The sequence below is a fragment of the Gorilla gorilla genome, chromosome 1 (assembly GCF_029281585.2).
Source record: "Gorilla gorilla gorilla isolate KB3781 chromosome 1, NHGRI_mGorGor1-v2.1_pri, whole genome shotgun sequence".
NCBI lineage: Eukaryota > Metazoa > Chordata > Mammalia > Primates > Hominidae > Gorilla > Gorilla gorilla.
This window is the reverse complement of record NC_073224.2, coordinates 16,311,455-16,331,107: the sequence shown is the minus strand read 5'-3', so window position 1 is coordinate 16,331,107 and position 19,653 is coordinate 16,311,455. Positions and strand designations below refer to the sequence as shown.

Genomic DNA, 19,653 nt, shown 5'->3' with positions numbered 1-19,653 from the left:
TCTCGCTCTGTGACCCAGGCTGGAGTGCAATGGCACGATCTCAGCTCACTACAGCCTTCGCCTCCTGGGCTCAAGGGATCCTCCCACCTCAACCTTTCGAGTAGCTGGGATCACAAGTGTGCACCACTGTGCCTGGCTAATTTTTTAGTTTTTTTTTTTTTTTTTTTTTCAGAGTCAGGGTTTCAATATGTTGCCCAGGCTGGTCTCAAACTCCTGGGCTCAAGTGATTTTCCTGCCTTGGCTTCCCAAATTGTTGAGATTACTGGCATGAGCCACAGCACCTAGCTTTGGATTTAACTTTAGTTGACTTAAATTTAAATTTAAATCCCCATGTGTGGCTAGTGATGGTATCAGACAGTGCAAATCAAGAGCTCACTTGGGTCTCTGGCTTCTCCAGCCAGAGTGGTGTGGGGCAGGCTCCCCACAGGCTCACAGCAGCAGCCACACGGTGGGAGGTGGTGGCCGGACAAGTGCCCCTAGAGGAACTGGACAGAAGCTAGCGCCTGGAGCCTGGGGCACCCATAGTTGGCACACAGCCACCACGACCACCACAACCACTGCAGGCTTTGAAGGACCGGAGGACTGGGACTGGGCCTGGGCCCCACCCTGAGGAGCCCTTGCCCCGGCCCTGCAGACACAGTGGCTGGAGCAGAAGGCAGCTCTGTCCACCCATAGGCTGGACGTCTCCACAGGTAAAAGGTACCTGAGCAGGGCCAGGCTACACTGGATGACTGACACTCCATTTGACACGAATGACAAAATTCATGAGGCCAACCGGGTCCCCCAAAGGCAAAAACCAAGTGGCATCCTTGAAATGGCCAGGGAAGTCAAGGAAGGCATCCAGATTGACATGGGAGCAGAGAAGAGGCTTCGGGGCAGAGGAAGAATAAGGCCAGGGCATGGGGCAGTGGTGTGGCCAGGGATGACAGTGACAGTGGCATGGTGGCCCCCTGTGATGGGGGGTGACAGTGGCCTGGTGGCCCCCGGCCTGTGATGGGGGGGGTGACAGTGGCCTGGTGGCCCCCGGCCTGTGATGGGGGGGTGACAGTGGCATGGTGGCCTCTGGCCTGTCATCAAGGGTGTAGCAGTGGGTATGGTGTCCCCTGGCCTCTGCTGACAGCCCCCTACCTTGAGGACAGGGACTGGGCTCTTAAGCCCCTCCACAATCAGACCCCAGAGGATGGCCAGCAAGGATGGCCTGGGCCCCGAGGCCGGTCCCCACTCCTGAACTCCTCACCTCACACTCGTAGAGCCCCAGGTCCTCCTTGCCGGCCGCCCGGATCACCAGCACTAGCAGGCCGCTGCGAGGCTCACTCAGTGTCTGGAACTTGTTGCCAGTGGTCAGCAGGGCCCCGTCCTTGTACCACCTGGAATCCACCCGGAGGGCACGTGAGGCAGGACTTGGGCCATGCTCTACCCCGCCGGCGACATCCTCCTATGTCCTATCTCAGGGCCACGCCTGGCTGTGCTACCTGTGCTCACGACCCGGTTGCCCTGCCCTCAGACCCCAGGGGTCCTCAGAGAGCCCACCCTTCCAGAAGCCACGACAGAGCCTGGCCGTGTCCTCCCGGCTGAGGGGGGCCGCACATCCAGAACGAACCAGAGCCCCACGAAGCCCATTCTCAGCTGAAGGCCAGTGGCCATGTCTAGCCCACCCTGACACGGGAACACATGGCCCGTGCCCCATGCTCCAGGTGGGAGCCAACCCCCTCATGCCCCATCCCCGGGCAGGCCTGGGCCCCACCTGATCTGTGGGTACGGGGTGCCTTCGATGGTGCAGGTGAACTGGGCGTCCTCTCCCTCCACAAAGGGTGAGGCCCGGACCTTGTTCACGAACCGTGGTGGGACTGTGGGGTTGTGGAGGGAAGAGACAGAGAGAGAGACAGATAGAAACATTAGAGACAGAGACAGAGAGACAGAGACAGACACAGAGACAGAGATAGAGACAGAAAGACTTACAAAGAAAGAGACACAGAGACAGAAAGAAAGAGATGGAGAAACAGAGAGACAGAGATAAAGATACAGAGACAGAGACAGAGAAATATAGAGACAGAGAGAAATAGAGATAGAGAGAGACAAAGAGACAGAGACAGAAAAACAGAGACAGAAAGAGACAGAGAAAGAGAAATTGAGACAGAGATAGAGACAGAAAGAGACAGAGACGTAGACACAGAGACAAAGATAAAGAAACAGAGACAGACAGAGATGGAGAAACAGAGAAACAGAAAGACAGAGAGATACATAGATAGAGATGGACAAACAGAAACAGAAGGACAGAGACAGAAAAAGACATACAGAGACGGTGACAGAGACAGAGATCAAAGGACAAAGACAGAGATAGAGACATACAGACAAGGAGAGACAAAGACAGAAAGAGATAGATACAGTGTATCAGACACAGAGACATACAGAGAGACAGACAGATGCCATGATGGAGCTGAGGGTGATGCCAGGGAAGGGGCTGCAGGATCCCCACCCCTCCCAGTTCCCTCTATGAGCCCCCAGTGATCCCCTCAGAACATGGTCGGATGTGTCCACCCCACTGTCCCACCACCCCGCCGCAGCTGGGCCTGCCATGGTGGGAGGGTCAGGGCGGCTCCTCCCCCAGGAAGGCCTTCAGGCTAACCTTGCACCAGGATCTTGCCCAGGGTACTGCAGTTGCCAGCGGCGCTGGCCGCGAAGCACATGTACTGGCCAGAGTCCACACCGGTCAGGCTGTCCAGGATGAGGGCACATGAGCCATCAGGGTCTTCAATGAGGATGTGGTGGGGGTCCACCTGCACTGGTTTCCCATCTGGAAAGGACGAGCGGGGGACATCACCCAGGTGGGGACCCAAGGGCTCACCTCATCAGTGGGGAGAAGCTGGGCCTGGCCTGGGGGCTGCAGTTATGGTCAGGGAGGGGATGGAGGGGCCACGCTTGTAGCACAAGGGCCAGGCACAGGCTCCCTGCCAGGTCCAGCTTCCAGGCTGACCTGCAACCCTGGAGGGAGAGGCTGACACGAGCTCACCTCTCTGTGTCTCTGCCTCTCTATCTCTATCTTTCTTTGTCTCTCTGTCTCGGACTCAATTTCTTTCTTTGTCTCTATCTCTGTGTCTGTTTCTGTTTTCTGTCTCTATCTCTCTTTCTGTCTCCTTGTTGTCTCTGCCTTTGTATCTCTGTCTCTGACTCCATGTCTCTGTCTTTGTCTGTTCTTCTGTCTGTGCCTTTTGCACCTTTCTGTCTCTGTGTCTGTCTCTGTCTCTCTGTCTCTCACTGTCTGTCTCTTTCTCTGTCCACTTTGGACACTAGCTAGAGGCAGGGGGCAGGCCAAGGGACCTGAGCCCCACAGAGAACATCCTCTATGGGCAGCTGAGTCCTTGGTCACCCCAGCTCTCAGCAGTCCTGTGATACTCTGAGGACCTCTAATGCACTGACTGCACCGCAGCTCACAGCACCTTGATCCCCTCTTCACCCCTGCCTGCCCAGCCTAGGGCCTGCAGCCCCTTCTCAAAATCACTGCCCACAGCCCTCCATGCCTCCTCTCCCTAAACCTGCCCCTGCAGAGGACACAGCAGCCCGAAGTCTCACCCCCAACCCCACTCTCCTCTCCCAGGCCACATCCTCGTGCCTCCAAACGCACGGCTTTCTAATACGAATATCTGAAGACTGAAGAATGTGAAGTAAATCACCCTGGTATGAACACACAACTGACTACACCTCTCTGGCCAAGGCACGCTTCCTTCCCGGGTGAGGGATGGGAAGGCACGGCCTCTCACTGTGGAGAACTCCTTCCCACATAATGTCTAAATCCATAAAACGGCATCGATTCACATTCCAATAGTGCCGGGTGTGCCCCACAGATTGCTTAAATCACAAAGGTCACAACCAGCACCGACTTATGATTCGTATAGAACTATAAGATATATATACATTATACACACACATACACACACACGCATATACACATATATATTTGTAGAGACGGAGTCTTGCTCTGTTGCCCAGGCTGGAGTGCAGTGGGGCCATCACAGCTCACTGCTGCCTCGACCTTCTTGGCAAAAGTGATCCTCCCGCCTCAGGTGCACCACCATGCCTGGCTAATTTTTTAACTTTCCGTAGAGACAGGGCCTCACTCTGTTGCCCATGCTGGTCTCAAACTTCTGGGCTCAAGTGATCCTCCCACCTTGGCCTCCTGAGTAGCTGGGACTATAGGTGTGAGCCACTCCACCCAGCTCAGAAATAATTTTAAATAATTTTTTTCAAAAACCTTCTAGTTACCACCTCAGATCTCCACACCCCTTTATGGCAACTCCAGAAAGGAGCTGTGCTCACACCCTCCAAGGCGTCTCTTCCCATCCCCACTAAGCCCATCCCCTGGGCTCCAGTTCTCTCCCCCAAAGCTCCTGTCAGGGCCGCCACGCTACCAGCAGCTCTGTCCTCATCTTGCTGTGAGAAAACAATTCTCCCAGGAATTCAGATTCCACATTTCAGCCCTCTGAGCAAAGGCACTCACAGCCAGGTTTAGAATAGAAGAAGAAGAAGAGAGTAGAGTAGAAAGTAAGGAGAGTGAAGCAGAAGATGCCCATCTGCCTGGCTGTGTTCCAGGACAACAGAGACAAAACCCTTCCCTTCCTTTCCTGGGAGACATTTCTGCATCCCAGGGTAGGAAGTCACCCACTATCTCTGGAGTGAAGCATGGGCAGATATACCAGCAGCCACATAAAAAGAGCTCCATGTCTCCTAAGATTCAGGGTTTCTCTCTCATGGGACAACCCCTGCATGCAACTAACACCTAGCTCCATCACCTCCTCACAGAAACGGGTGGGGGCAATGATGAGAGACAGAGGCACTGCTGGTAAAAAATCTTTGTCTCTGACCCATGAGTCTTGTGTCTTTTGTCTATATCTGGCTGGCAGGCTGGCTTGCAAGATTGCAAGTGGGGTAAAATTTGGGGCCCTTCACAGTTTTTGGTTTACAATTTTGGGGACAGGGAAGTGACACTGTCAGAGGCATGGCCTTCTGGAAGGGAAAGAAGAAGGGGCCCTGTGGATCTCTTTCTCTACTTTGTTGCCCTGCTAAGGAGAGAAACTAGGCAGGTAGTGGCATGCTGAGCACTGAGAAGTGGGTTCAGACACAGACACCTGGGCAGTGCCTTGGTTGGCACTCTTTCTCCAATCCCTGCCAGGGACTTTGCTGGTTCAGCCTCAGTTCAGCCATTTCACAATAAATGCCAGAGCCAGCGCTGGATCTGAGGAAGATTCTAACCCTGTTCAGACCACAGCCACGGACACTCGTGCCTGAACTGAGTGCTTGGGGAGGGCCACCAGCAGCCACGATGGGCAGAGGCAGGAGAGGGCTCAGCCCATCTAGGTCTGGCTGGTTTGGAGGGGAGAGGATGGGCACCGAGCCTGCACTAAGGAAGAATGGCCACAGCTTGGGCGTCTTGTGGAGCAGCCTCCTGCATCCACCATGCTGGCCTTCCATTCTTCTGGGGGTGACAGTAGAGGATCTCTGTGTTTGCGGTAGAGACGGGGTCCTACCTCCATGGTTGGCTGAGCCACAGAGGTGTGCCTTGTTCCGTCATTGTCCTCTGACCCCTTCCATCCCCTCTATACCACAGATCCTTTCCTGGCTCAAGCAATTTCCCCGAGACGACAAACTCCCCCAAGGGAAGGCAGAGGGAACACAGCAGGGAGTGCATGGACTCCTCCCGCTATGGCCTGCCAAGCAGCCAGGATCACAGTCATGCGACACCATGCCAGGATCAGAGATAATTTTAAATAGGCTGGCAAGTTAAAGACACCTCTTCCTGGGGCAATGAACAATGAAGTGAATCAAGGCTGCTGATGGGGACACCCCAGCCAGACCGCCAAGGCTCCTGTGCAGAGCCCCCAGGACACCACACGGCTGAGCCCCACCACAGGGAGGGCACAGATGCAGAAATCTACATCACATGTCAGACTGGGGACATCCTGGAGAGACATTCTCAAGCCTACAGGAAAGGAAGACACAGTACACATGGTGAACCCACTCTCCATCCTGGCATACCGCTCCTATGAACCCAGTGTTGAGGCTCAGAAAACAAGACCCCAAAATGAGGGCTTCCCAAGCAGCCTCAGAAGCAAAATTTTATCTCTGACCTTCTCCTCCCCTCCTGTCTCTAGCCCCTCATTCTCCTCCCAGGCTGACATAGAAACAGAATCCCTCTTCCCCACGGTGGGTCATAGAAACCAGGACACCTTTTTCTCTAAAGCCAGCCAGAAAGCCTAAAAATAGGACTCCAATTTTCTCTCCATCGTTCTGTGTAAAACCTGGCCATGAAGAAATGATCTGACCTACTTTCTTTGGCTGTGGATCCAAGACCCCCATTCCAGCAAGGGTCCTGCTTCTCACCCAGAAGAAAAGGGCACTGCTCAGAAGGCCAAGAAGAATCCAGACAGACAGGCCTAGCGGGGTGTCCCCACTCAGTCTGTTCTCACTAGATCCAACCCTATTTGCCCAATCCTATTTCCACACAGTTGTCCATACTTTATGGAACCTAAGCATTAAAATGGACAGCTTCTTCTGGGTCTTTGGGTCTTCATTCTGAAGGATCCAGCGTCTACACATTCAATAAATGTGTCTGCCTTTCCTCCTATCTGTCTGCCTTTTGCAAGTGATTGTTTAGTGAATCTGCAGAGGGCCGAGGGGAATGTTCTCCATGGCCCTTAGGCCAGCTGTCCCTTTCCAGGCTCTCTGTGGAGCCTACCTGCTGTGAGGCTGCTTTGGGTCTCCAGCCACACCATGAAAGCGTGTGGCTAACATGAGCCACGTGTGCCACACACACCCCCTGCAGTTTGATGTCCTATGACATCTACCACAAGAGCCACTCAGCAAGGGGATGGCAGTCTGACTGCGCCCACCTCCTCCTGGCCTGCGGACCTTTGGAAGGCAGTCCGGTCACCAAGTGCAGCTGTCCCCAGAGAGGAGCTCTCTCCTGCAAGCTGCCTACTGGGCTGGTGGTTATGAAGCAAGGGACAGGGGAGGGCCTCCATCCACAGGGAAACCCAGGCTCTGCCATGACCACCCCTTGGTGGCAGCCTGGTCCAAAGGGAGCGGGGCTCAGGGCATTCAACTGGCTTCTGGCAGGCTTTGATAAAAAAGCTTTTGTTCCTCTTGAACCTAACCTCCCAGAGGAGAGGTGGAGAGGTCTGGACAGGTGGCAGGAGGGGAGCTCCTAAGACCCCAGGGAGCAGGCGTTAATGACCCACCCAAGCCTTCCTCCAGAAGTATCCCAGGGCAGCCCTCCAAGCCATTGCGTTCATCAGCTCTGACCAGTGGACACTGGGATGGCCCCTCCCACACATCCCGGCAAAACTCCCTGGAGTCCTTCCTCTCCAGCCCTGTCCTCAGTCATGGGCAGACCCGCGGGCCCGGCTGCTGTGGACAGGGAGAACAGGATGGTGCCTGCAACACCAGGACAGCACTCGGTTATAAGGACTGAACTGGGGGCTTGGAGGCCGGTCAGCCAGGCCAGATGAGGTTCACCTGACAGCCCAGGTGAACCCCTGGGGGGTCATCTGGGAGGTACCATCAATCAGTACTGATGTGTGCCTTCGTAGGAGCCCCCAAATTATAAACAATAACTGTGTTCTCAAGACTTCCTGTGTGGGAGCCACACACATGTTGGCTGGTGCCTTGGGGTGGTCCAGGGCAGTCCCACAGGCTGGCATCTCCCCTGCTGAGAGGCTTGAGTAAATGCAGCCTGAGTCACACCAGAAGGATGGCATACCAGCCAGCATCAGTCAGATTAGCCAGGATGGCTGAGGGCTGGGCACAAGTGTGGGAAAATCCCCCAGGGGCTGGAGCCTGTGGAAGTAGGGTGGAGCTGGGTCTCTTGGGGCACAATGCCCCAAGGTTGGCCAGCCCAGATGCTCCAGACAGCAGCGCTCACACAAGGAGACATTCCAGGACAGTGGAGTAGAGATGCCTCCCTCCCTGGAGACACCCGAGGTGGTGAGATGCAGCCCCTGAAATCCATGGTGCAGCGCATGCGTGTGCGGGTTTCTCCCACACCATCCCTGAGAGCTGCGGCAAGAGCCTGTCCTGGCTGCTGCCTCATGTTGAGTGATGAACCATTTCTGTCTTGGACCAACAGGTCTTGTGTCTTGTGTGTGTGTGCAAGTAACTATACATGTATATATGTGTATATGTACCATTTGTGCATGTTTACATGCAGATATGTGTGTAGTACATATGCCTGTGTGTACCTATGTATATGGTGGGTCTATGTGTATATATGTGTACTGTGTATGTATGCATGCACATGAATGTGTAGTATTTATGAATATACATGTGTGGTGTCTATGTGTGTAGCATGTATGTGTGTTGCATGTATCTGCGCATGTGTATTGTGTATGGTATGTGGCTATGTACATATGTATATGTGTGCAGTATTATCTATGTGTGCACATATGTGTGGTCTCTAATATGTATATTTATATGTGTACAGTGTGTGCATATATGCACATGTGTAGCTGTGTATAAAGTGTGTGTGCATATGTAAAGTATGTACTTGTGTGTGTAATGTGCATACATCTGTGTATGTGTATAGTGCATGTTTGCATGTATCTGTGTATATATCTATGTAGCTGTATAGGTGCATGTAGTGTGCACTTGTGCATGATCCATGTGCATGTGGTATGTGTGCATACATGTGTACCTGTATAATGTGTATCTATGTACATATTCATGTGTGTGGTATTTGTGCATATGTATTGTATACTATGCATGCATGTGTAGTATCTGTATGTGTGACGTGCATCTATGTATATTACACATATAGTGTTAATGTACATGCGCGTGTAATGCATATATATGTGGTGTGTATGTACATATGCATGAGTGTGCAGCATGTATCTGTCGCTATGTACGTGTGCGTACAAGTGTGTGTAATGTGTATGTGTGTAAACCGTGACAGGCTGACTTGCACATGTGTGAGGGGTAGAATGGGAGATTCCACAGTTCTGGGGACCCTGGCAGCCCTGGACGCCCCCTGCCCACTCCCCGTTGGCCTCTGCCTGGCTGGCTTCCTGGGCCCCCACCTCCCTGGCCGCTCCTTCCCCTGGGTTCGTGTCCCCTCATCTCTGCAGACTCTGGAAGTGGGGGCTCTCAAGCCTGGGTGCTTGGGCCTCACCCCTCCACACGCACTCTGCATCTGCATTGACTGGCAGGTCAGAAGCTCCGTGAGCTGACGACGTTCCATTCACCGTCTCCGGCCACATCCCTCTCCTGAGCCCTACTTGTACTTCTCCAACAGCCCCTCGGCGCCTCCGCCTGCATCCCTGCAGGCACCTCGATTCTGCAGGGTCCTCCCAGGCCTGGTGCTTCCTCCTCCCACCCAGCCCTGTCTGCACATCACCCCGCCTCTCCCCAGCCTTCCACCTTTGTAAAAGGAACCACCCTGGTGGATGTCCAGCCCCAACTGTGTGAGCATCTGGATGCCAAGCTCTTTCCACACAGCCAGCCACCCCATCAGCAAATTGGGCCAGTTCAGCCTTCAACACGGCCCTGGAATCCACAGCCACCCCTGAGCCTGGGTCCCCAGCTCCAGCACAGTGGCTCCCAGGCTGGTGTCCCAGGTCCCCTCTTGGCCCTCCCCAGCAGGTTCCTGGCATTACAGACAAGGTGACAGATGACAGAGCCAAACTGTGTCCCTCTGCTGCTGAAACTCAACATGGCTCCAGCACAAGGGAGGATTGATACTCCCCAGGGAGAGGCCCCCAGCTCCTGGGAGGTGATCTCAGGCTCTTGGGATATCCTGCCTGGTAAAAGCATCTGTTCTCCTTGGGAGCCCTGGGCCACATGGGATCATCTATGCTGACCGTGAGATTTCTGAGATTCCTGGGGGTCCCTGGGCCATGCAGCATCAACTTGGCCTCCAGAAGGGCTGGAGCCCAAGGCCCACCACAGAGCAGTGAGCCAGGATTCCACAGCTGAGCCTGCAAAACCCTGGACACCATGGCCAGGGAAGCACCTGGTTGGCACAACCCCGTGCATGTCGTCACGTGCTGTCACTGGCAGAAATGATTCCCCCCAGGAGGGGACAACTGGAAGTTCATGCATAGTGCCGCCTGGACCTTTCCCTAGGTGGCTCTCCCGGCAGCTACTTTAACCTGGGCCCTTTGGCCGCAATCAGCCCTGACTATGGGACTAGCAGCTTTGCAGAGCCGAGTGCCCCCACTGAACTCCCTCCTCTCCAAGCCTCGGCATCTCCGTGTCCCCAACCATGCTGTCTTTGATTCGGAAGGCGGGTGGCAAGTGAACATATAAGGCCTTTCCATGCCCCAGACTCCCAGCCAAATCCCATATTGGGTCCCCAGCCCTCACAGCCTGTTTCTCTCGGGCAGCTCTTTTCTGTTCCAGGGCCTGCATCCTGGACAGGAAGGCCACAGCCCCTGGCCCCGGGGTTTACCTTTGTACCAGCTGATGACAGGCTTGGGTGTGCCCGTCACACGGCAGGCCAGCTTGACTGTCTCGCCCAGCTCGGCTGTGCAGTCGGCCAGCTCCTCTTCAAAGTCCGGGGGCCCTGAGGACACACAACAGCCCTGAGTGCTCTGTGGGGGGACATCGGGCTGCGGCACCCCCAGGTGCACCTGGCAGATCACCTGCCCTGCACCATGAGCCCCACATCTGATGGTGTGGCCCCTATGGGGACTGTCCCTTGTCACCCCTCATCCAAGGTCCCCACCTGGAGTCAGGTGAGTGAGGCAGGTGCGTGTTAAATGGAGAGCAGTGGGGGCTCGGGGGAAGATTCTGTTCTGGTTGAGGAAGTAGACCCCGGGCTGCCAGACCCTTCACAGCCCCTGACATGATCCGGATGGGTGCCTTGAGCTTGGGGCCCCCATGGTATCCCCGACCTTGGATCAGGGCCAACCCAACACCCAGCCCAGGGGCTCCCCATGAGGCTGTAGCCGTCACATGCCACAGGCTGGCTGAGCCGTCTGTCCCAGGAACGAGCCCACCCCTCACACCCACCCAGGCAGGGACCTGTGCAGCTGCAGGAACAGGCTCGGGTGCCCCATCCTGGCTCAGCCACCTGGGCCCCCGGGAAGGTGGACACTCACGCCACACAGGCAGGGCCAGACGCTGCTGGATGCCGCAGATCTCCTTCACCCACGAGCTCTTGATAATGGCTGTCCGTGCCTGCAGCAGGTACTTGCGCACCGAGTCCTCCCGCTCCTGCCACACCTCGAAGGCGCGGTCATCCCCCTCCACCTGGTCGTTCAGGTCAATGCTGCTCAGCTGTGGGTGGGGGAGGGTGTCAGCACAGGGAGGGGGACACGGGCTGACCATCCTCAACAGATGTGGGACCCGACGAGGAAACATTCAGGCCACCCTGGACCAGCGGCTGCAGGTGTGGCCACTGGCATCCACCCCGGAGCTGAGAGACAGGGAGCCCCGCCCAGCAGCCCAGAGCCTGCAGACCTTCATCATGTTCCGGAACACGTAGCTGAAGGTATCGGTGCGGGAGTCTCGCCGGGGCTTGCAGATTACCAGGTGGTTGCGGAAGAGGAACACATGACGGTTGTGGCCCTTCCAGGGCATGCGGGCCCCCGGTGCACCCTCCCACACGATGAAGTGGCCCTGGGGGAGGGTGTGGGCTGCGGTCAGCCTGTGGTGGGCCAGATTGCCCAGCGGTGCAGGCCCCACAGCCACCCAGGTACCCAGTGCTCTGCCCAACTCATGCACACACCGCCACCTCCTGGCAGCCCCAGATGCAAGCCCCCAGCACCCCAATACCCACCCACATCACATGCACCTCCCGGCCCCAGCCCCTAGCCCTCCCCAACCTGGCGGATGGGCTCGCCCAGGGCCTCCAGGGTGCCTGGGTAGTTCTCCATGAGGGACACGTGCAGCTTGTTCTCAGCGCGCTGTGGCAGGGCAGACACCACGGCATAGGCCTGCTCCAGCAGCGCGCAGTTCTGTCTGTTCCGCGCCTTGTTGCGGATCAGCTCCTGGGGCCGGGGCGAAGGTCAGGGCTCAGAATGCTCCACAGGCTGGACCCCAAGAGACCCAGCCTGGGCAGAGGAGGCGGGGCAGGGGAGGTGGTGCCCACCTTCAGCAAGGCCTGGTAGCGCTGCACCCGCTCCACTGGCTGCTCCAGGTAGTGCTGCAGAGGTGGTGGCGGGGGCTGAGAGGGGTCCCCTGCCAACAGGGCCTCCTCCGCGTATTTCTGTGGGAACCAGGAGGGTGGGTTTTAGGGCAGGAGTGCAAGGCCCACTGATGGCTGTGTCCCTGAGAGCTGGAGGGTGGGTCCCCAGGGTGCACACACAGCCTACACCCCAGGTGACAGCTGTCATCACCTCCTGACAGGTGACAAGCACAGGACTTGGGCTGCTGAAGTGGCCTTCCCAGAAGCACAGGGCTGCAAAAGCAGCTCCACCCGCATTTCTGAACTGAGGCCCAAGGGGGGCGCAGGGAGGCTGTGGGCAGTGGCGAGGTCGGGGAAGATGAGCGCAGGCTCTGATGTGGGCAGAACAGGATGAACCTTGGAGGACGCCTGGGCTCAGTGAGCCTTCAAAGGGAGCCAAGGGCAGGCACTGAGGTTCAGGAGCCCATGAGTTCAGGCATGGGCACCTTGTAGAACTCCTGGATGGCCGTGCTGACGACCACCGACTCAGCCTGCACACGCCCCACCAGGAACTCCAGGTACTGCTCAAAGGCCGCCTGGTTCTTGATGAAGCACATGGCCACGTCGTCGTCCGTGTCGCACTGCTGCAGCTCCTGCAGGAAGCTGCTGTGAAGGAGGATGGCATCAGGACTCAGCCTGCGCCCTATAGCCCGGCCCTGAGCCCTCACCTCTGGGAGGAAGCTGGCCCCTGCACAAGGGCTGGGGCCCTGTGGCTCCTGGGGTCTGTGAGAGTGTGCGTGCAGACATGTGTGGGCATGCAAATAAGTGCTTGTGTACCGTGTATGAAAGCTCACATGAATATTACATATGTACATGTATGTGGGCGTGCACATCTGTGGAAGCATGTAAATATGTATGAGCACACATGTGGTTGCATACACAGGCAGGTGGTGGAGGAAGGAGGTGTTGTGTGCTATATGCATGCGTGCATGTATTAAAGTGTGCAGATGAAAAGGTGTGCATGTACATGCTGGTTGTGCACATGTGTGCAGAAGTGCATATGCATAGATGCGCAGAAATAGTGTGGGGGCATGTACATATGTGTGTCCATGTGTATAACATATATACATGTACACAGGCATATATGTGTGTGCACGTCTATAGGCGTGCACTGTGTGCACACAGGTGATGTGCACGTGTATGTGGGTGTATGTCTGTACTGTGTGCATGTGTGTGCATTTACAGATGTGTACATGTGCCATGCACATGGGTGTATGCTGTTAAAGACTGCACCTGTACACATGTATGTGTTCATGTGTGCACACGTGTGAGGGTGTGCATGCACTTGGGCCTGCGCACATGCCAGTTAACAGTTGGTGCACTGCAGGCCTTCCCATGAGTAAGCCAGGTACACATGTCTGGGTTTCTGAGGGGAGGAGTGCTGAGGGACAAATCAAGTCAGCACAGGTTCTCTCCCCCCTTGGCTCCAACCCACCTGCAGGAGGCCTGGCCCTACAGTGCGTCCATGCATGGACGTGTGTGTGTGTGTGTGTGTGTGTGTGTGTGTGTGTGGCCCCACCCACCCACCTGCTGTGGAAGCGGCCGATGTCCCGCACATTGCGGAAGATGACTGCCTTCTGGCCGGCCACGGCTGCGGGCACGTGGGGGCAGCGCTCCAGGTGCTGCAGGTGGTGGCTCTGCAGGAACTGCAGCTCCTCCACGAAGGCCTGCTCAGAACTCAGCAGCTCCTGGATCACAGAGCTGGGCAGGAGGGGGCTGCCGTAAGGGACCACGGAGCTCCTGCTTCCCGTGCAGGGACTGCGGGCCACGAGGCCCCCACTCCCTCAGCTGCTAGATGGGAGCGCCTCCTGCTGCGCAGCCTGTTGCCTGCTCGCAGGAAGTGGGAGAGCAGGTGGAGAGAGGCTCCCTCTTGGACAAGGCCGGCCCCAACATCAGGAAGCCACCCAGATGGGTCCTGCCAGCACGAGGCTGGGAGGGCAGCTGCGGGAACCCAGGCAGCTCTGGGCCTGCTCTGCTGTCCTCGGCCCCCACCCGTCCCTGACAGGCTCACACAGGAGCGCTATTTCAGAGGCCCCCGCAGAGGAATCAGCATGGCCATGACCCCAAGACCTCCAGGGTTAGGTCCTGGACCCAGAGCCAGGGCAAGCGGCCTGCTTCTTTGGGAGACTGTCCAGCTGGTGGGATGCCAGTGCCGCCACCTCCGGCCCGGCAGCCACTCACCTCAGCCTTGACTTGTATTCGTCTTCAGACACAGCCTCCCCAGGGAACTCAGGGGCCTCGGCGGCCCCCCACTCAGGTGACAGCTGGTGAGGGACAGGAGTTTTCTGTTGGGGTACTGAGCTCTGGCCCTGCCCCGCGGGGATTGGGCTCTCGCCCCTCAAATTGGGATGACCCTCCTAGGGGCCTCCGGGACCCCTGAGGACCCCTCCTGCCTGGCCATTCAGATACCTTGAGCCTCCTGTCCAGGTAGGCTGGTGACACCCAGCCCTGCCGTGAGGGGCTGGACTTGGTGGGCTTGGTGCGGACAAGCCAGCGCAGTGGGTGGGCTGCATCCAGAACCTCCACATACTGGCCTTCCCGCAGCGCGATGGCATCCTGCTCAGCCCCTAGGGGCAGGTAGTCAGCAGTGACCACGTAGATGTCAAAGATCTGAGAGAGGGATGGGGGTGCTGAAGTGGTGAGACCCGGGAGGTGCCAGCCAAGCCTGCCGAGATCCTAAGCCACAGGGCAGGGATCCCCAGAGTCAGCGTGCACACGCCCAGCTCCCCCTCCACGCAGAACAGCGGGAATGTGGGAGACCTCCCCTGCCCCACCCCCAACCTTAGAGGTCACCACAGCCCCAGGGTCTCCAGGCCTGGACTGCCTACACTCAGTTACTTGTTTACCTTCTCCCCATCTCCACACCCACCCCAAGACCTAACAGGGTGCCTGGTACACTGAGGCCTGAGACACATTCTCCATTGAAGGAATAAAGGAGTGAATGAATGAATCAAACAAATGGCTCTCCCAGAAGGCAAGTCTCTGCCGGGCCCCGTGAGGAGAAGACCCTGTTCTCACCAGTTCCTGCCTCCTATGCACCTTGGTGGGGTCCCACCTCCCTAGAGTCCCATGGGGGTCCTGCCTCCTGAGTCCCTCTCCACCCTGCACCTTCTCTTCAGGAAGGTCAGGGCCTCTCCCTGCCCTGCTCCCAGAGGGTTCCAGCCGCCCACCTCGCCTCGGGCATCGCCATCCTCTGACTCTGAGGAAGACTCCTGGATGCTGGAGGATGGCCGTGATCGGCCATGGCGGGGGGATGCAGATGGCGTCTTGGAGTCCTCATCGCTGTCACCTCCAGGCACCTGCAGCTTGGCTGGGGGTGCAAGGATCATGACACCCTGGCCTGCCTCTGGCTCTCCAGGGCTCAGGGGAAGGGCAAACACCCCAGACACACCCCAGGGACCCTGGCACATGGGCTGCTGCCCCTCACCCTGCGTGATCTTGGCCGATACCATCTCAGTGATCTGGGAGGTCAGTTTCTGCAGGAACTCCTCTGTGCCCACCTCAGCGAGGGACAGGTGGCCGAGGGCCTCCTTGGCAGCCAGAGGCTCTTCTGCAGATACAAACGCTCTGCTCAGGTGGCTGCGTGCCCCTCGGATGTATACCAGGCACCCCATGCCATAGGCCCATGTTGGGCCCTGGGAGCCGATGGTGAACAAAGAGCCAAGGCCTCCCTCACATAGTGCTGATGTCCACCAGGGAGATGATGAGACTCAGTGGCCGGCAGGGCGGGAGGCCAGTGGGAACTGGCCAGGATGAGGAGTCGCTCTGGCTCATGAGCATCAAGCCGAGGCGTGACCAAGGGGCTGAGAACGTCCAGAGACAGAGGGCACAGCAGGGGCCACCAGTGGACAGTGGACGAGGGGCATTGGGGACAGAGTCAGCAGAGGCCAGACCTGCGCATCAGGCTGCAGGAGGAGCCGTGGGTCCAAAGCGGGGCTGTGCTGCCTCTGTTCTCAGTGCCCAGCACCTAGGAGTTCTACCCAGACCCAGGTATCTACACAGCCTGCTGGATGTGAGCTCTGTGCCCAGGGCCGGCCCAGGGACCCCACAGGCTCCCGGATCCACGGGGATCAGACATGGTTCTGACACCAACCAAGCCTCAAGTCCAGGCCTAAGAGAACATGGGTTGGTCCTGGCTGTGTGAGCAGGTGTCCCAGGGCTGTGCTGCTCAGGAGGGGCCTCTGAGGCCAGGAGCCACCCCCGGGCAGCCTCCTCCCTGCCCCCCAGCATCAGGGGATCAGCCACCCTGGACCCTCACAGGCATGCACCCACCCTGACTGTACCTTTCCTCTGCCCACCAAGGTCAGCAAAACTCGCAGTTTCCAACCCCTGTGCTGAGATGGCTTGTGTGGTCCTAAACAGGTGAAGGGGGTGTCCTGAGAGGCCTGGGCTGGACCCCACCACCCTCTGTCCTTATGCAGAAGCTCCTGACGAAAAGAGGGTCTGGGGGCAACAAACCAAGATACCAGAGAAAGGGGCTCCATACCAGAGAAGCCCAACAGAAGCCCTCACTTTACAATGGGGAAACTGAGGTGCAGAGAAGGAAGAGAGCTGGCCCAAACCACATGGCCTGCATGGGGCAGAGCCAGGACACGCTCCGGGACAGGTGCTCTCCCCAGGGGCAGCGCTGTCCTGTCCCCCACTCCTAGAGCGTCCTCCCTGGCCCTGACCGGACTGGCCTGCAGGGGCAACCCTCACTCACCCCTGCAGGAAAGTGGAAATCAGCGCTTCCTTCACTTTCTCCTGCTCCTCCACCTTAGGCACTGTCAGGAGGACCGGCAAGCCATCAGACGGTGCTCCCAACCCCGGCACGTCTGATTCCAGATCTGGACTGGGTCCCTCCGAAGCCCTGAGCAGGGGCTGTGCCCGAGCTCACCTCCCCATCCCACTCTTGGCCCGTGGTCACCCTGACAGTGATGGGAGGAGAACAGGGGTTCCTGTCCTCAGAGGGGCTAAGCAAGGCCCAGGATGCAGGGGGTTCAGGAAATGTCTCTGGAGCCAGCGGTGCGGAACCCACGGGGCCTGGGCCCAGAGGGGACTCTGAGGCTCAAAACCACCAGCACCACCAGGGCCTGACCCATTTTGGGGTCTCCCTGGTGCTGTCAGAGAATGAGAAGAGGAAGGAGGGGATCCCACAGGGTCCCAGCCCAGATGGTGGTGATGGGCACTGTGCCCCAAGGAGACCCCAAAGCCACCCAGTGCCCACCCCCCATGCCCCAGCCCCCCATCCCCCCACCCCCCACTCACGGCCCGAGACGTGCAGGCTGGCGGAGCAGAGGGCCTGGCCGGCAGCGTTGCTGGCAATGCATGTGTAGGTGCCCTGGTGCTGCCGGCCCACGTCCAGCAGGACCAGGCTGTGCTGCTGCGCAGAGCTGGCCACGGTGTAGCCCGGTGTGTCAGGGCCAATCCACAGCACGCCTCTCTCAGCCTCCTCCCTGAGCCAGTGCACGGTGGGCACCGGGCGTCCTAGGGGCAGGCAGGAGGTGGTGGGTGCACCCCGCCAGAAGCGGGGTCTCTGGAGATGAAGCCCTGCCACAGGCCTTCCCTCGGGATGATGTGAGTGGGGAGGGGGCACCTCTGTCCCATCCCCCAGGGGTGATCTTTCCATAGCTGCGGGCAGGAAACGCCTTACCTTCTACCTTCACAGAGAAGGTGATGCTGGAGCCTTTCTTCACTTTCTTGGGGGTGAACCTCTCCAGCATTCGGGGCGGCACCAGCTGCTCATGCACATCTAGGGGACACAGGCTGGCTGGCAGAGACCTCGGCACAGCCCCCACCACCCGCCTCCTGGCCCCGGATGATGTCTGCAGACGCCCAGGTGGCTCTCCACAGCCAGCACCTGGACAGCACCACGCTTCCCCCTCGGCCGGGCTGTCTCCTTGCTGCGCCATCCCTGAGCCAGCCCATGGCCACCCACACCTCCACTGCAGCCAGCCCTAGGCTCAGGCCCTCAGCACCCATGGCCACCTGGCCTCTCCCTGACTGTCTGGGGCTGCCTCACCTGATGCAGGCTTCTCTTCTGGCTCATCAGGGCCTGAAAGAGGCACTAGAGTCAGACACCCAGCACACACAGGCCCCCACCGTGGCTCCTACCCGGCGCTGTGCAGGTGCCTGGCAGTTCTGCCCCCTACAGTGAGGGAACCCAAGGGCAGCGCTGCTCCCCAAGCAAACGCCCTAACCCCTGCCTGAAACCTGGGCCATGGAGCCCTGGAACTCACACACTCAGGTGACAGAGGCAACAGGCAGCATGGACCAGACCCGATGACCCACCACCCACCCTCGCCCTGCCACAGACTCCGTGGCCCCACACTGGAATGAGCACACAACCAAATAATGCTGCCCAGAGCAGCAGAGGACTCACACCTGGAGATGATGGGGAAAGCTGCAGCAGTGGCAAGACGGGTTTGGGTGAAACTTGGAATGAACTCTCAGTGATCAGAACTTTTTGAACAATAAGGAAGTAGGGTCCTCTAGTCCCAAGCTACCACCGGCTCTGGCTGTGCATGGATCTACCTAGAGCCGCAGTGTTGACCCATTTTCCTGGGTCAACTTCATCCTCCAGCCTGCCCATCAGTCAGGACAGAGGGCTGCACACCCACTCCTTGAAGGGCCAACTTTCGGCCGCCTGTGCCACTGTGTACCAAGGGGCAATGACCAATGATCCTCGCTGAGGGCCTGATATGGCACGGTGTGCAGGGGATGTCAGCCCTGGCCAGGATGCTGCCCAGGGCCCAAGTCTCTGCCCGGCCCCTCGGAGCACCCACCTCGAACTAGCAGCCGGGCAGATGAGTAAGCAGCACCCATGGCATTGCTGATGTAGGCTGCATACTGGCCAGAGTCCTCCCGGGTGACGGAGATGATCTCCAGGGTGTGCAGGATCTTCTTGTCAGTCATGCGGATGTGGGCAGATGCGGTCAGGGGCTGGCCATCTTTGAACCAGTATAATCTGGGAGCAGGGTAGCCTGGGCCACGGGAGGGGGAGTGGTCAGCCTGGGCTACCACCCACGGGCACTGTGCCCTCCAGATGGGAGACAGATGAAGGCCTGGAGAGAGGGTCCCCACACCACCAGTGATGGAGTGTCAGCCTCCTGCACCCAGGCAGCAGGGATGAGTGACTGCCTGACCCCGCTGCTGGGGTCTCCTTTCAATTGTGGCTGACGGGGTATGGCTCCATGGCCTCCATCCTGCCATGGCTGTGTCCCCACTCCCTCTCCTTCTCACCTTTCACCTTGAGCTGGAACTTGGCCAGGCGTGTGCCAGGGGCCACCTGGAGGTCTCTCAGCTCCTCCACCACCTGGGGCAGCTGGCCCTCGTCAGTGGTGGACTCTGTTCCCTCCTGCTCCCGGCTGGCAGAACAGAAAAGGGGTCAGCCATAAAGCAGGGCATCGAGGGGAGCAGGGAGGGAGGGGTGCTGAGGGGCTTGGGCATGGATGACGCTGGAAGCCCCTGTTTGCTGACTTAGTGGCAGAGACCGCCAGGGCTTGGAGGAAGGCTCCAGG

At 58.1% G+C, this 19,653-nt stretch overlaps 1 protein-coding gene across 40 annotated transcripts in view; it reads right to left on the bottom strand.

The window, feature by feature from the left end:
* The window catches only part of OBSCN (obscurin, cytoskeletal calmodulin and titin-interacting RhoGEF), a 170,265-nt gene that overhangs the window by 26,595 nt on the left and 124,017 nt on the right, over positions 1-19,653 (bottom strand). For 36 of the 40 annotated variants that reach the window (XM_063707531.1, XM_063707526.1, XM_063707457.1 and 33 more), the window contains 21 exons: positions 19,376-19,500; positions 18,919-19,116; positions 18,156-18,188; positions 17,787-17,885; positions 17,402-17,620; positions 16,857-16,917; positions 16,438-16,508; positions 15,582-15,704; positions 15,325-15,464; positions 14,564-14,764; positions 14,336-14,418; positions 13,682-13,855; positions 12,601-12,760; positions 12,080-12,196; positions 11,814-11,978; positions 11,449-11,607; positions 11,088-11,265; positions 10,436-10,549; positions 2,627-2,794; positions 1,745-1,847; positions 1,238-1,367 (listed from right to left, as the gene is read on the bottom strand). In XM_063707531.1, coding sequence (XP_063563601.1) covers positions 1,238-1,367; positions 1,745-1,847; positions 2,627-2,794; positions 10,436-10,549; positions 11,088-11,265; positions 11,449-11,607; positions 11,814-11,978; positions 12,080-12,196; positions 12,601-12,760; positions 13,682-13,855; positions 14,336-14,418; positions 14,564-14,764; positions 15,325-15,464; positions 15,582-15,704; positions 16,438-16,508; positions 16,857-16,917; positions 17,402-17,620; positions 17,787-17,885; positions 18,156-18,188; positions 18,919-19,116; positions 19,376-19,500 — 2,821 coding nt within the window. The remainder of the gene's footprint in view (positions 1-1,237; positions 1,368-1,744; positions 1,848-2,626; positions 2,795-10,435; positions 10,550-11,087; positions 11,266-11,448; positions 11,608-11,813; positions 11,979-12,079; positions 12,197-12,600; positions 12,761-13,681; positions 13,856-14,335; positions 14,419-14,563; positions 14,765-15,324; positions 15,465-15,581; positions 15,705-16,437; positions 16,509-16,856; positions 16,918-17,401; positions 17,621-17,786; positions 17,886-18,155; positions 18,189-18,918; positions 19,117-19,375; positions 19,501-19,653) is intronic. The other 4 variants (XM_063707466.1, XM_063707506.1, XM_063707551.1 and 1 more) reach the window with 1 other exon arrangement.